The sequence below is a fragment of the Trachurus japonicus genome, chromosome 8 (genome assembly GCF_045865225.1).
Source record: "Trachurus japonicus isolate A0001 chromosome 8, Traja_1.0".
Lineage (NCBI taxonomy): Eukaryota > Metazoa > Chordata > Actinopteri > Carangiformes > Carangidae > Trachurus > Trachurus japonicus.
In genome coordinates this window covers 887,693-901,058 of record NC_140914.1, presented here as the reverse complement: position 1 = coordinate 901,058, position 13,366 = coordinate 887,693, and the positions used below count along the sequence as shown (strand labels likewise).

The 13,366-nt window shown below is 42.2% G+C and overlaps 2 protein-coding genes across 2 annotated transcripts in view; both read left to right on the top strand.

The window, feature by feature from the left end:
• The window catches only part of LOC146982248 (uncharacterized), a 191,345-nt gene extending 178,287 nt beyond the window's left edge, over positions 1-13,058 (top strand). Inside the window, exons 3-4 of the mRNA XM_085783274.1 lie at positions 11,080-11,409; positions 12,850-13,058. Of these exons, the coding sequence (XP_085639400.1) occupies positions 11,080-11,409; positions 12,850-12,917 (398 nt within the window). The 3' untranslated portion in view covers positions 12,918-13,058. The remainder of the gene's footprint in view (positions 1-11,079; positions 11,410-12,849) is intronic.
• LOC146982249 (scavenger receptor cysteine-rich type 1 protein M130-like) lies at positions 2,376-7,159 on the top strand. Its single transcript, XM_085785483.1, has 4 exons — positions 2,376-2,393; positions 4,720-5,089; positions 6,073-6,387; positions 6,476-7,159. Exons 1-4 carry the CDS (start codon positions 2,376-2,378, stop codon positions 6,853-6,855), a joined length of 1,083 nt encoding a protein of 360 aa, XP_085641609.1. The 3' UTR covers positions 6,856-7,159.
• Positions 13,059-13,366: the final 308 nt, after the last annotated feature.

Below are 13,366 nucleotides of genomic sequence, written 5' to 3'. Positions count from 1 at the left end.
GTTAAAAAGAGAAAAGTAATGCCGATAAAGTTCAAAAAAAGCTGCACGTTTTGATATATGAACTAGAAAAAGCATTTCCAAGAATGGAAATGGTGTGACTGCTGACAGCAACTGAACGCTGTTGCAGAATTAGCAAATAGTGCAAGCTGTGATCACCATACAAATGTTTGACCAAGGTCAGAATCGAACCCACATCCTCATGGTCAGTAGACTTCCACTCTGCCTCTAGGCCACAGTGCACACACAGTTGCAGAGACTGTTGTCTGTTAATGATCTGCACACTGTCAACATCAAGAAAGCTTGAGAGTCAAGCTTGAATGACTTAGAATGAAAATGTCTGTGAATTTCAGGCTGAGCACTAACCATATGGCCACAGAGAACCTGAGTTACAATGAGCTTTATACTATGAGGAATCAAAGACTGTCCAATGACAGCTGAATAATTGGAATCAAAAGTCAAGCAATGAAGTGAAAAGACTGAGGCAGGAATCGAACCCATGACCATATGATCATTAAACCTTTACTCTGCCACTCGGCTACAGAGAGCACACTGCTTTCACAACTGTTGTCATTCATTGTAATGTGATGATGTGCTGCAAACTGGTATGAGTAATCAAGGAGATAACAAACACCTGTAACCAATTGAAGGCGGGGGAGGAGAGCAGAATTCAACATAACATAACAAGAGTTCTTCCCTTGGATTCGAACCCGTGACCTTAGGGTTGGCAAACATCCACCCTAACCCCTACACTACAGTGGAGTTGTGAAGAGGAGAGGTTGAGACTTTGATGAATGTGAGATTTTTTGTGAAAAAGTTAAATATTTTAAAAAGTATAAATAGTTAAAAAGAGAAAAGTAATGCCGATAAAGTTCAAAAAAAGCTGCACGTTTTGATATATGAATTGTTGAAATAGCACAAAGTATGAAGGACTAGAAGAAGACCGTAAAAAGGCGGAAGAAAATGGCCAAACAGAAGAACAATAGTGTGACTGCTTCAGCAGTCACACTAATTATTGAAATAGCACAAAGTATGAAGGACTAGAAGAAGACCGTAAAAAGGCGGAAGAAAATGGCCAAACAGAAGAACAATAGTCACACTAATAAAAAAAGAGAATAAAGATTTGAATAAAGATTTGAATAAAGATTTGAATAACAATAGTGTGAATGCTGGAAGAAAAAATCCACACAATAACAGTAGTGCCCGGGCTTTGCACCGGGCACTGGTCCCTGCAGCTATTTCATAGCTGTTGCGACCAGTGCCCGGTGCGATTGCCCGTGGCCCTAATTAGGCCAACATGACAGAGCAGCAACAACAACAACAACAACAACAGAAACAACAACAGAAACAGTGACGACACGAAACAAAGAACAAAAATGAAACAAAAACAAAACAAACAACAGAACAGAAATAAAACGTGCTATCAGGCTATACCGTATGTTTGAGAAAATAGATGGGTCTTTAGTCTGGATTTGAAAGTGGTAATGGAATCTGCATCTCTGACTGATTGCGGGAGCCGGTTCCAGAGGAGTGGGGCACGGTGGGAAAATGCTCTTCCACCTGCTGATTTTTTGTTGACTTTGGGGACCATGAGGTAATTACCATTCGGTATAAGAGCATCGGTCAAGGAGAAGCGTGTCAACCAGGTTGTTCTGGAGTTAAATACCTCAGCAGCGCTAGTATCAGACTGAACTCCTTTACAGTAATACCATATGTGACCTTTAGTGGATTTGATTACAGCTACAGAATCTGCTATAAGGAAAAACAACTTAACCGGAACTGAGGCGGATCAGCTAAGGTTAAAAGTGTCAGCAGCGGTGGCCGAGGCTAAGGTCCCCCCCTCTAACCTCACCTTTGAGGAGAGGAGAGCAGTGACGGCTTTGAGCAAAGACCAAAACATTACAATCCTCCCAGCAGACAAGGGTAGATGCACAGTTGTGCTCAATACAACTGACTACCAGGCTAAGATATCTACATTACTCAGCGACTCTAACACTTATGAAACTCTGAAACGAGACCCGACCAGTGGTTATAAAAAGAAGGTGATAGAATGTCTACAACAATTACAAAAAGAAGGGGTCATTGACAAAACACAATACTACCGGCTTTATCCCCAGGATTCAATCCCATGCCTATATGGACTCCCCAAAATCCATAAAGAAGGGTCCCCGCTCAGGCCCATTGTCAGCAGCATAAACTCGGTCACCTACAACATAGCCAAACACATAGCTAATATCTTGGCTCCTTTGGTGGGAAACACCCCACACCACATCCAAAACTCTATAGACTTTGTGGGTAAAGTCCGGGACATACAAATGGAACCAGATGACACTATGGTATCCTATGATGTGACTTCTCTTTTTACCTGTATTCCAACTATGGAGGCTTCGGCCACAGTAAGAGAACGACTCACACAAGACAACTCTCTGCAAAACCGAACTAAACTCAAACCTGAACATATTTGCCAGCTTCTGGATTTGTGCCTGAACACCACATACTTCCAGTTCAACGGCAAATTTTACAGACAAAAACACGGCTGTGCCATGGGTTCACCAGTATCCCCTATTGTGGCAAATCTGTACATGGAGGAGGTAGAGAACAAGGCTTTAAACTCCTTTGAAGGAACAACACCGAGCCACTGGTTCAGGTATGTGGACGACACATGGGTTAAAATCAAAACCAAAGAGGTGCAAGCTTTTACCGAACACATTAACTCAGTGGACAAAAACATCAAGTTCACCAGAGAGGATGTCAAGGACAATAGTCTGCCTTTCTTAGATTGTGACGTCCATATGAAAAAGGACAGGAGCCTCCACATTGGGGTATACAGAAAACCCACACATACAGACCAATATCTACTTTTCGACTCTCACCACCCTCTGGAACATAAGCTTGGTGTTATCAGAACTTTGCAACACAGAGCTGATAACGTGCCCACCAGCTCACAGGCCCAAGGGGCAGAACACAAGCACCTGAGAGGCGCCCTCACAACTTGTGGTTACCCTAACTGGACCTTTGTGAAAACTGCAGCTGCTTCCAGAAAGAAAACCAGCCAAGTGGTTGAGAAAGAAAGACAAAACAAGAGAAACAATATAGTCATTCCATATGTGTCTGGAGTATCAGAAAAACTCAGGAGGATCTTTAACAAACACCGTATCCCTGTGTATTTCAAACCCAGCAACACACTCAGGCAGAGACTGGTACATCCCAAGGACAGAACACCACACACCCACAAAAGCAATCTGGTGTATGCAGTCCAGTGCAACGAGGAATGCAAAGACCTCTACATTGGAGAAACAAAACAACCACTGCATAAACGCATGGCCCAACACAGGAGAGCAAACTCCTCAGGACTGGACTCTGCTGTCCATCTACATCTCAAGGAGAAAGCCCACTCCTTTGAGGACAGCAATGTCCAAATCCTAGACAGAGAGGACAGATGGTTTGAAAGAGGAGTCAAAGAAGCCATTTTTGTAAAAGTAGAGAAACCATCCCTCAACAGGGGAGGTGGCCTGAGACACCACCTATCTCCAATTTACAATGCTGCCCTTTCATCCCTTCCCAGGAGATTCAACAATCTAGCCTCAAAGAACAACCACTGTTCACAAGTGGCAAGTGACTCCAACGACTGTCGTTATAACACAATAGGGCACTAACGAAGTCGAAACCAACTTTCCATCAAAGGCAGTCATTTAAACGACTGTCGTTGGCACTTGGAGCACTAAAGGGAACCAGTGACATCATCACCCTTGTGAACGCCCACACAAGAGGTTAAATAGTGAGTCTCCACACCAGATAGTTGGACCAGTCCCAGCCTGGTCAGATGCGTACATGAACTGATGAAGCCTCTTGGATGAGAGGTGAAACGTCTTCCTAGACAAATAACTAAGTCCAGTTGCTTTCGATTTAACCTCCTTTGAAATTTAATACCATATGTGTACTTTAATTTTTCTGTCTTGACATCAGTTTGAAATCTGCTTTGACAGCTGCTGCCATCCTGGTGTTTGACTTAGTCATTTAGTGAAGCCACAGATAAGATCATGTTTCCCAATCAGCTCAGTGAGATGAAGGCTGCTCCTTTGCTCCTTGCTGTCAGAGGTTGTGACTTAAAGCAGAAGTAAGTGGTCCGGTCGTTTTCGCTAATGCTGCGTTCCAGGCAGGCTTTTGAAATCGTAAATTACAGCTTCAAGTCACAACTTACGACTTTGTAGCGTTTCAGGCAACCCACTCGTGTTTTTCCGACCTGTTTTACCGGTGAAAGTCACTATAACGGCCACTCGTAACTTCTGACCCGTGAACTCGTACCAGATCGAACTGGTACCACTTCACGGTCGGAAAAATACGAGTTTCCTTGAACGCACCATAACAGTCCTCGTCCCCACGTTGCCACATTCACGGCGTTCCTTGGCTGCACACACAGCCCTGCATGCCGTTCTCTCTCCTCATTGGATAAAAACTGTAGGATACGATAAATGTTTTCTCTTCGGCTCAGAGCAGAGCAGAGGGACTGAGAGACCCGTGTTTCAGTCCAAACACTCTATGTAAGTGATTGCTGTCGGAAGATATAACTATTTAAGACTCATATTAACACAAATATATCACTTACTTCTGCTTTAAATGTACATTGTAATAGCAACTCTCTTGTTGTCATTGTTATATATCAGTGTCATTCTTCATGTTACCACAAGATGGAGCCAAAGTAATTAATCTTCACCTGCTCAGGTACAAGTGGAGCTACAGGTTGGATTTGTTCATTTCTGTTTGAATCAAACTCACTTCTTTTACTCTTCACTCTCTTCTCTGTGTTCAGAGCCTGTCAGGTTGGTGGGAGGAGCCAGTCGCTGTGCAGGTGACCTGCAGCTGAAACTAGTAGAGTGGAGACCAGTGGACAGCTACACCTGGAACCTGAAGGCAGCATCTGTAATCTGTAGAGATCTGGACTGTGGTTCTGCTGTTTCAACAAGAGGAAGAGAGGAGTCCTCAAGGAGGTCTGTGTGGGGGATCAACACTTACTGTGTTCAGTCTGGATTTACCCTGAGGGAGTGTTCATTATCAGTTTCCTCTTCCTCCACCGTGGAGATCACCTGTTCAGGTGAGTCCATCAGTGACATCATCAGTGACAGTCAGGTTCAAATGGAGACAGAAATGTTCAGTAACTTGTTCTTTTTGTATCTAAGTGAGTGAAGGTCTGAAAACAAGACATTTAATATCTCAACATGTTACATCATCGACTTTAGTCAAGAAGTCAACTTCCACTTTCCACTTACATTTAGACAGTTTGGAGATGTAGGAAAACATTTTCAACAAATCAACTTTCATACTTTGATGCAGTTCAGCTGATCTAAAAGTACTATAAAGCAGCCCCCCCCCATGGGCTTCCTGCATGTACAGGTGTAGGCAGCCCCCTGGTCAGTGCTGGAGAGGAACAGACCTCATGTATGGTAAATAATGAAGAAAGCTCTATGTCCTATAGGAAGCCTTCACTGTAGTGAGTCGTCTTCCTCTCATTCCTCTGCTTCATTATTTTCTTTAACATCAACTGTTTTAACCCTTCAGTCTCTTTGAGCTCATCATCTCTGACAGATCTCATTCTTCAGAGTTTGACAGATTTCTCTCTGGTTTATTTCTGCTGTAAAGACATCAGAGACCAGGGCAGCTGCTGGCCAAATTGGGGCCCTAAGCAAAATGTTATTTGGAGGCCCTTAACGTCAACAGTTAAAAAATGACTGTATAATGATATGCCATTCAATTTGACAACATTTATTACTAAGAACAAACCAAATAAAAAATAGCTTCAAACCAAATTCAATCAATAAATCCGAGTCACAAATAGTTATCAATTAAAAAAAACGTTGTTTTGTAATCCATTATTATTATTATCATTATGTTGAAGTCCAGACCGTTGGTTGGTTGACTTGAGTCTTTGACTCAAGAGCTGGACTTTGAGTTTCTTTAATGGTTGAGTTGGGGACAGAGAAGGAACTCATTTCTGGACACATGCTGATGAGTTTAAAGTTGATATGACAGTAAATAAAGGTCAGGGTCAAAGTTTAAATGTTGTGTCTCTCTCTGCAGACTCTGTCAGGCTGGTGAATGGGACCAGTCTGTGTTCAGGCAGACTGGAGGTCAAGTCCAACCAGTCTGACCAGTGGTGGTCCTCAGTGTGTGAAGATGACTTTGACCAGCAGGATGCAGAGGTGGTCTGTAGGGAGCTTGGCTATGGGGCTCCTTCAGTCCTCCAGGGGGCGCTCTATGGAGCAGTGGAGGCTCCAATGTGGACCAAAGAGTTCCAGTGTGGAGGCAACGAGTCAGCTCTCCTGGACTGTAGAAGCTCAGGCTCAACTAGAACCAGCTGCTCACCTGGCAAAGCTGTTGGACTCACCTGCTCAGGTACAAGTGGAGCTACAGGTTGGATTTGTTCATTTCTGTTTGAATCAAACTCACTTCTTTTACTCTTCACTCTCTTCTCTGTGTTCAGAGCCTGTCAGGTTGGTGGGAGGAGCCAGTCGCTGTGCAGGTGAACTGCAGCTGAAACTAGGAGAGTGGAGACCAGTGGCAAACATCAACAGCTACTGGAACCTGAAGGAAGCATCTGCAGTCTGTAGAGATCTGGACTGTGGCTCTGCTGTTTCAACAAGAAGAAGAGATGAGTCCTCGTGGAGGTCTGTGTGGGGGATCGACACTGACTGTGTTCTGTCTGGATCTACCCTGAAGGAGTGTTCATCATCATCATCACTTTCCTCTCCCTACACCGTGGAGCTCACCTGTTCAGGTGAGTCCATCAGTGACATCATCAGTGACAGTCAGGTTCAGTGTCTTCCTTCCTTTGTTGTGGAGACAGAAATGTTCAGTAACTAGGTCTGTCAGTTTAACGCGTTAATTAGATTAATGAATTACACTGCAAATGAATGTGTTTCAGAGGTAAGGTGTAGGGCTAGCTCTTTTAAGGTTGTTACAGTGGTCAAGATGAGGTGCCGGTCAGGACACAGTAATGAGGCCTGAATCAGGTTCGCTGATGGTGGCATTTATTGTGCTCTCAATGTTGTTGTATAGTTCTGCAAAATAGTAACAAACCACATAACCATTATAATAAATGTATTCAAATAATAAAAGGAATAATAAATGTTTACACAATCAGAAAATATAAGTGTCTTTTCTTTATATGCAACAGTAATGCATTTAAATCCACAGGAGCACAGGTATGGGTTAACTAGTGGTCAATAGCTCCCTCTCCTGGCGAAGCAGGGTATAAACAAAAGACAACACTCGGCGCACATGCCGGCCTACAGCTGATAAATTAACGACCCAAACAACGTTGCGTTCCGACAGCTAGCTTGCTGGACACACACACAACACTCGGCTACCAGCGTTCACAGTATATTCATGAACAATGTAAACACCACGGACCTCCATTACCGTCCGGCGGCAGAAAGCACATGATATTTAGCTAAGTGTGCTAGTAAACACAGTATGAAACGATACTCACTTTGTTCATTCACTTAAACATTTGGAGTGGCACAATAACCCTCTTCAAACAAAAAACGACCGTGTTTCAGGCAAAAAATACTATTAAGTCCACAGTGAGCGCAGGTGGGAAAGGAAAAGGAGAAAAAAACTCTGTCAGCTCGACTTTTTCCTGTGTGCTCTCACTTCTTCACTGGTGGTGACTGCGTCATTTCCTGAGGCGCTCCTTCACAACAAGAGCATGCTGCTTCAGAATAAGAGTCTTTGATACATAATGTGTTATAAAAATTAACGCAATTAATTCTGAGATTCTGAGTGGCAATTCAACGCGCAAGCATTTTAAATTTGGCCCATTGAATGACTCGTAGGCTACTTGGCAGTAGCACTAGCACCGAGGAACTTATCCGGACGTGTTCGTCACTTCCACATCACATCGTTGCGCCGGGTTCACACCGGCCGCCGAAGCACCATGAAAATCGCATGCGAGCCGCGGCCTTCCTGTTCACAGACGCTTATTTCTCCGCGCCGGTCGACAAGCGCTTCTTCCCCTCAGCTGTGTGTGTGTGTAGCCTATGTGCAGTGTTGTGCTAGTTACTGAAAAATAGTAACTAGTTACAGTGACTAGTTACTTCATTAAAAAGTAACTCAGTTACTTAAACCAAAAAGTAATGCGTTACTGAAAAAGTAACTTTTTCGTTACTTTTAAACGTTTTTTTTCCAATGCTCCCATTAAATAAAGGTTGATTGAATTCCCCTCTAACTGTCATTTCAGTTCTGTAGCTACTGATGCTGATAAAAAAACGTATTTTTATCTGTAAAATTTTACCATCATCATCATCATCATGCTGCATGATGTCAGCATGTAGCCTACAGCAGCTTTGACCTAACAGAACTGCAAACAAATCTTGAGGATACGTCACTTTGACTGAGTTACATTCAGAGCCTGTTTTCAATGACGGAAATAAATTCACTCCAGCAGTAATTTTTTTCAATCGATCATCTGTGTTTACCCAGAGCGATCGCTCTGTGTTTAGCGTTTCAGGCGTCATAATTGGACTCCAACCGCTGCTGCTCGGTGGAGTGGCTGCTTGTGTCTCGCTGTGACTCTGGAGCTGTGTCCCAGTTCAGGGGCTGCAGCCTGAACTGACACACAGCTTCGGTCTGTGATGCTGCGTTAGCTACGTTACCTTAGCTCGCCGTCATGCCCTGACCTGACCTGTCCAGTCCTCTTCATGGGAGTGTGTTTGATTACGTGTGGGACACTAGAAGGCGGCCGCAAAGTGCTTTGTTTTTCACAGTGTCACATTGTGCTCTGTCTTTCTTTCAATTCAATGAAACTTTATTGATCGCTAGGATGTTATGGGACGTGTGTGCAGCTGTAAAACTTCACCAGAAGGAACGGAAAGGAACGGAGTAACGCAGCGTTTGGTAACAGAAACGGAGTTACTGATTTAAAAAAACAACGCGTTACGTTATTAGTTACTGAAAAAAGTAACGGCGTTACTAATAACGCGTTACACTGCCACATGTGTATGTGTATAGGTGTGTGTGTTCCTCTCTCGCGCTCTGTTTAGATTAATAACGTTAAAAACGTCTTATGATGTTACAGAAAACCTGCATATGTTTTTTCTCCTCATGTTCCTACACTAGAGAACTTGTTCTTCTTGTCACCAAACGAGGCTGCTCTCTTCTCTGACAGCTGATTTTTAGGGCCACGGGCAATCGCACCGGGCACTACTGTTATTGTGTGGATTTTTTCTTCCATAATATTATTATTTTTCATCTTCCGGACGATTTTCGATTCGCTAAATTATATTTCAAAATGTGCGGTTCGATCGGGATCGGGGTGCTATTACTTTTCTCAACTGTGTACGAATTTTTCGCGACATAAGTCGCGAAAAACTACGCAAAAAAAAAACGTCTACGTCTACTGCTCAGGCATACTTTCACCTAGAGACTCCATTTAAACTTTAAACTGTAGACACAAGTCTTGTGTATTGTCATATTACTCCACGTTTTGATAGGTCATATAGTTTTTGATCAATCCCTGATCAATGACCATGATCATTTTTGGAGAAATTATGAGATTATAATGGTTGTGTATTGCACGGAATGTTCGTGTCAGAGTGCGTGACATCATCGGTTAGAGTGGGAGAGAGTGAAGAAACATTCTGTATTTTTTCTGGATAAACTGTCAGCACGGCCACAATTTACACTCTACAGACATAATTTTTTCAGAATTTGTAAGACAAACTTGTTATCTCTCATGTCATGTGCTCAAAATATCAGAGAGACTTACAGAATTGACAGAATCAGCCTCTGAGTGCGGCCACGTCTGTCTCTGCTCCTCATTGAGTCCAATACAAATATTTTCTGAGGGAAGCAGAACGGCCTGATGTTTTAAAACTGCCAGCGTCGCCAAAATATTTACTGTAGAAACACCAAATCGTACCGAAATTTTCAGGAAGTCCTTAGAGCAACGTTGATCTGTGTTTTGTTCTGATAGGAGTTACCGTTTTCTCACCCTAAGCCTAAATGTGAGACTGGTGCAGAGGCAGAAAATGGCTCTATTTCTCCACGTTTCTGTCTGTCTCAGCCTGCGGGGGGCCCTATCGCCGTGGTAACCTCTTTGATCCTCAGGCCAGAGCTCGTTAACTTCATAAACAATCCACCTGGCGCTCGTTTAAATGTTTATAAACACAGACACAGCTAAATCAGACTGACACAGGATGCAGCTACTAACTAACTATGTGTCAAGTCAGTCACACACACATACACACAGACTCTAGAGCCAGCTTCATGTGATTACAGTCACACACACACACACAAACACACACACACACACACACACACACACACACACACACACACACACACACACACACAGACTCTAGAGCCAGCTTCATGTGATTACAGACACACACACACACACACACTTAACCTAATGTGGTTACAGCTCCTCCATATCAGTGCTTATAGAAAGATGATCATGTGTCTGTCTGATCAGCTCTGTCTTGACCTTAAGATCGTGGGTTTGATTCCCATGTTGACAGAGATGGCAAAACCGGCAGTAGCCCCGTGGGCCTTTCAAAATTTCCCGAGAGGAAATTTTCTAGTTTTTAAATACTACCATGAAAATGGTATTTGGAAAGCATGGAAAGCATGGAAAGCATAAGAAACGTCCAGATCTGGATGTTTCTTATGCTTTCCATTCATCTTGCTGGTATTTCAAGCAAAAAAGAAAAATACTATGTGATTAACTCAGGAAATTAAAGGATTACATTTTTTAATTGTTTGACAGCCCTAATTATCATACAATATTTGAAAATAAACCCCGTTTTCAGAAATATTTGTGATTTTTTTTTATACTCGTCTTGAAAACTTTAGTGGCCCCTCACTGAGATGACAGTGCCAGCAGTGGCCCCCAGCTCATTTGAGTTTGAGACCCCTGACTTAGACAGTTTGGAGATGTAGGAAAACATTTTCAACAAATCAACTTTCATACTTTGATGCAGTTCAGCTGATCTAAAACTACTATAAAGCACTAATAAACATAAATAATGAAGAAAGCTCTATGTCTGACTGTTAACATTCAGCCAATCATCTCTCTGTTTACAGACCTGCTGGTCCAGCCAATCATCTCTGTGTCCTCCATGTACGGGGTCTCCCAGGCCCAGCAGCAGGGTTATTCAGGAGTGTTGATGGGCTCCAACTTCAGCATCAGCTGCTCCATCCAGCCACAGTACCCAGGAGGCTCCTTCCAGCTCACCTTCACCTCCTCCAACACAACAGACAACTACACCCAGCCAGCTGTCAATCACTCCGCCTCCTTCCTGTTTCCTGCTGCAGAGCCCGCCCACCAAGGAAGCTACAGCTGTGTTTATCACCTCTACGTTTTCTCTCATCACTTCTCCTCTGAGAGCCGTCGACTGTCCCTCACCGTCTCAGGTGAGTTGAAGCACATTTCACCTGTCTGTGCTCAGGGGCCCATTGTCTCTTCATCCGTCCATGTTGCTGTAGTGAAAAGTCCACGACAGGAGAGGATCCAGTGAAGGGACATGAGCACCATGATGGTGAGAAACTGGGTTTTACATGATGAGTCAGACGTCAGCAGGATGATTCAGCTTCACCAGGATCATGTTTGGTAAACTTTAAAATTTAATTATATTAACAATAATCCATATTTAAAGTAAAAAGAACTTAAGACACATCATCTGATGGATTTTGGTGGAATTAATAACAATAAAATGTGTTGTTTCCTTTTTCTATCTGTTACACAGGCACCGATCCAACACCACGTGTATCTGTTTATCTGTGGGTTATACTGTAACATGCAGCTAGAATAAAATAATAATTATGATAATAATAATTAAAATGATGTTGTACCCACAGATAAACAGAAAAAGGAAACTACACATTTTGGTGTTTATTTTATCGTTATTAATTTCACCAAAATCCATCAGATGATGTGTTTTGGTTTCTTTTTACTTAAAATATGGAGTATTGTTATTGTTAATACTGTATAATTCACATTTTTGTGGTTTTATTTTTGTATTTCTTTAGTTTTTACAAACTTTTGTAAAAACTTTCATTCAATTTAATGAACAAATGTTCATCTAAAACTGTTTGGAATGGTGTTTTCTGTCGTGTAGTGTGTTTTAAGAGCTGTTTTGAGCAAGAGAGACAAAGTTATTTTGCCGCGATTTCTCCCTGTATGTGTGCGTGAGTGTGTGTGCATGTGTGTGTGTGTGCGTGAGTGTGTGTGTGTGCGTGCATGTGTGTGTGTGATGTACCAGTGCGTCCTCTATGTAGCCTACATGCTAAATGAATTTTATTTTTTGTGTGGTAGGACTTTTATGGAGAAGATGACCATTTCATTCACATCCATGTTGTTTTATGTCGCCATCATACAGGTATGTGTGTGGTTGCTCAGCCTCCATTGTTATGTTAGAGATGTTTACTTGTGTTTTACCATGTGAAGATAGATAGATAGATAGATAGATAGATAGATAGATAGATAGATAGATAGATAGATAGATAGATAGATACATAGATACATAGATACATAGATACATAGATAGATACTTTATTAATCCCAAAGGAAATTCATCTAGCTGACATATGAATTTCCTCCAAACATTCTGAAAAAAAGTACTTAGCTAATGTAGACAGATGTAGCAATAATATAAAAGAATAAAATATACCTATATATATACACATACAAACTATCACCTATATATATGCATATATGTGAAGAGATGTGATAGTTTTTTGGGAGAAATAGTGCTGCATTTGTCAGTCTGCGCTGTTCCTGACTGAGAGAGGACTTTTATGGAGAAGATGACCATTTAATTCACATCCTTTTTGTTTTATGTGGCCATCATACAGGAATGAACAGAACACAACGCAGTAGTCGGGGCCTGCAGACCGTCCCGGATACACCTGGGGTCCAGTAGCCTACTGCTGATACCGATGCCAACATTTACGGTGGTATCGGAGGCATTTCCAACACTGGTAACGGAAACGGAATAACTCTACTGGGAATGTTCCAATACGCTGACATAAGCAGGGAAATTATTAAAAACAACTGAAAACAGCTTCATTGTATTTTCTTCATGGGAACATGTGAATATGAGTTTTGAGAATTAACAGGACAACATCCCATTCATGTACTCTCATCTACTTTGCCTTTCTTCTATGAAGTTCAGAAAAAGGTGGATAGGTTATAGCAGGAATATTGTACACTTGATATAAAATGTGAAGGTAATTATCTCCTCCATCATTTGGAAATGGCTTCTATGTTCCTAAAAAGAGTTCATGTTGTGACATTTCATGGTACGTAGCTTATCTTTGTTGGAAAATATTTACACATTTGATCCAAATGGGTTACTGGGCAAGACTATTA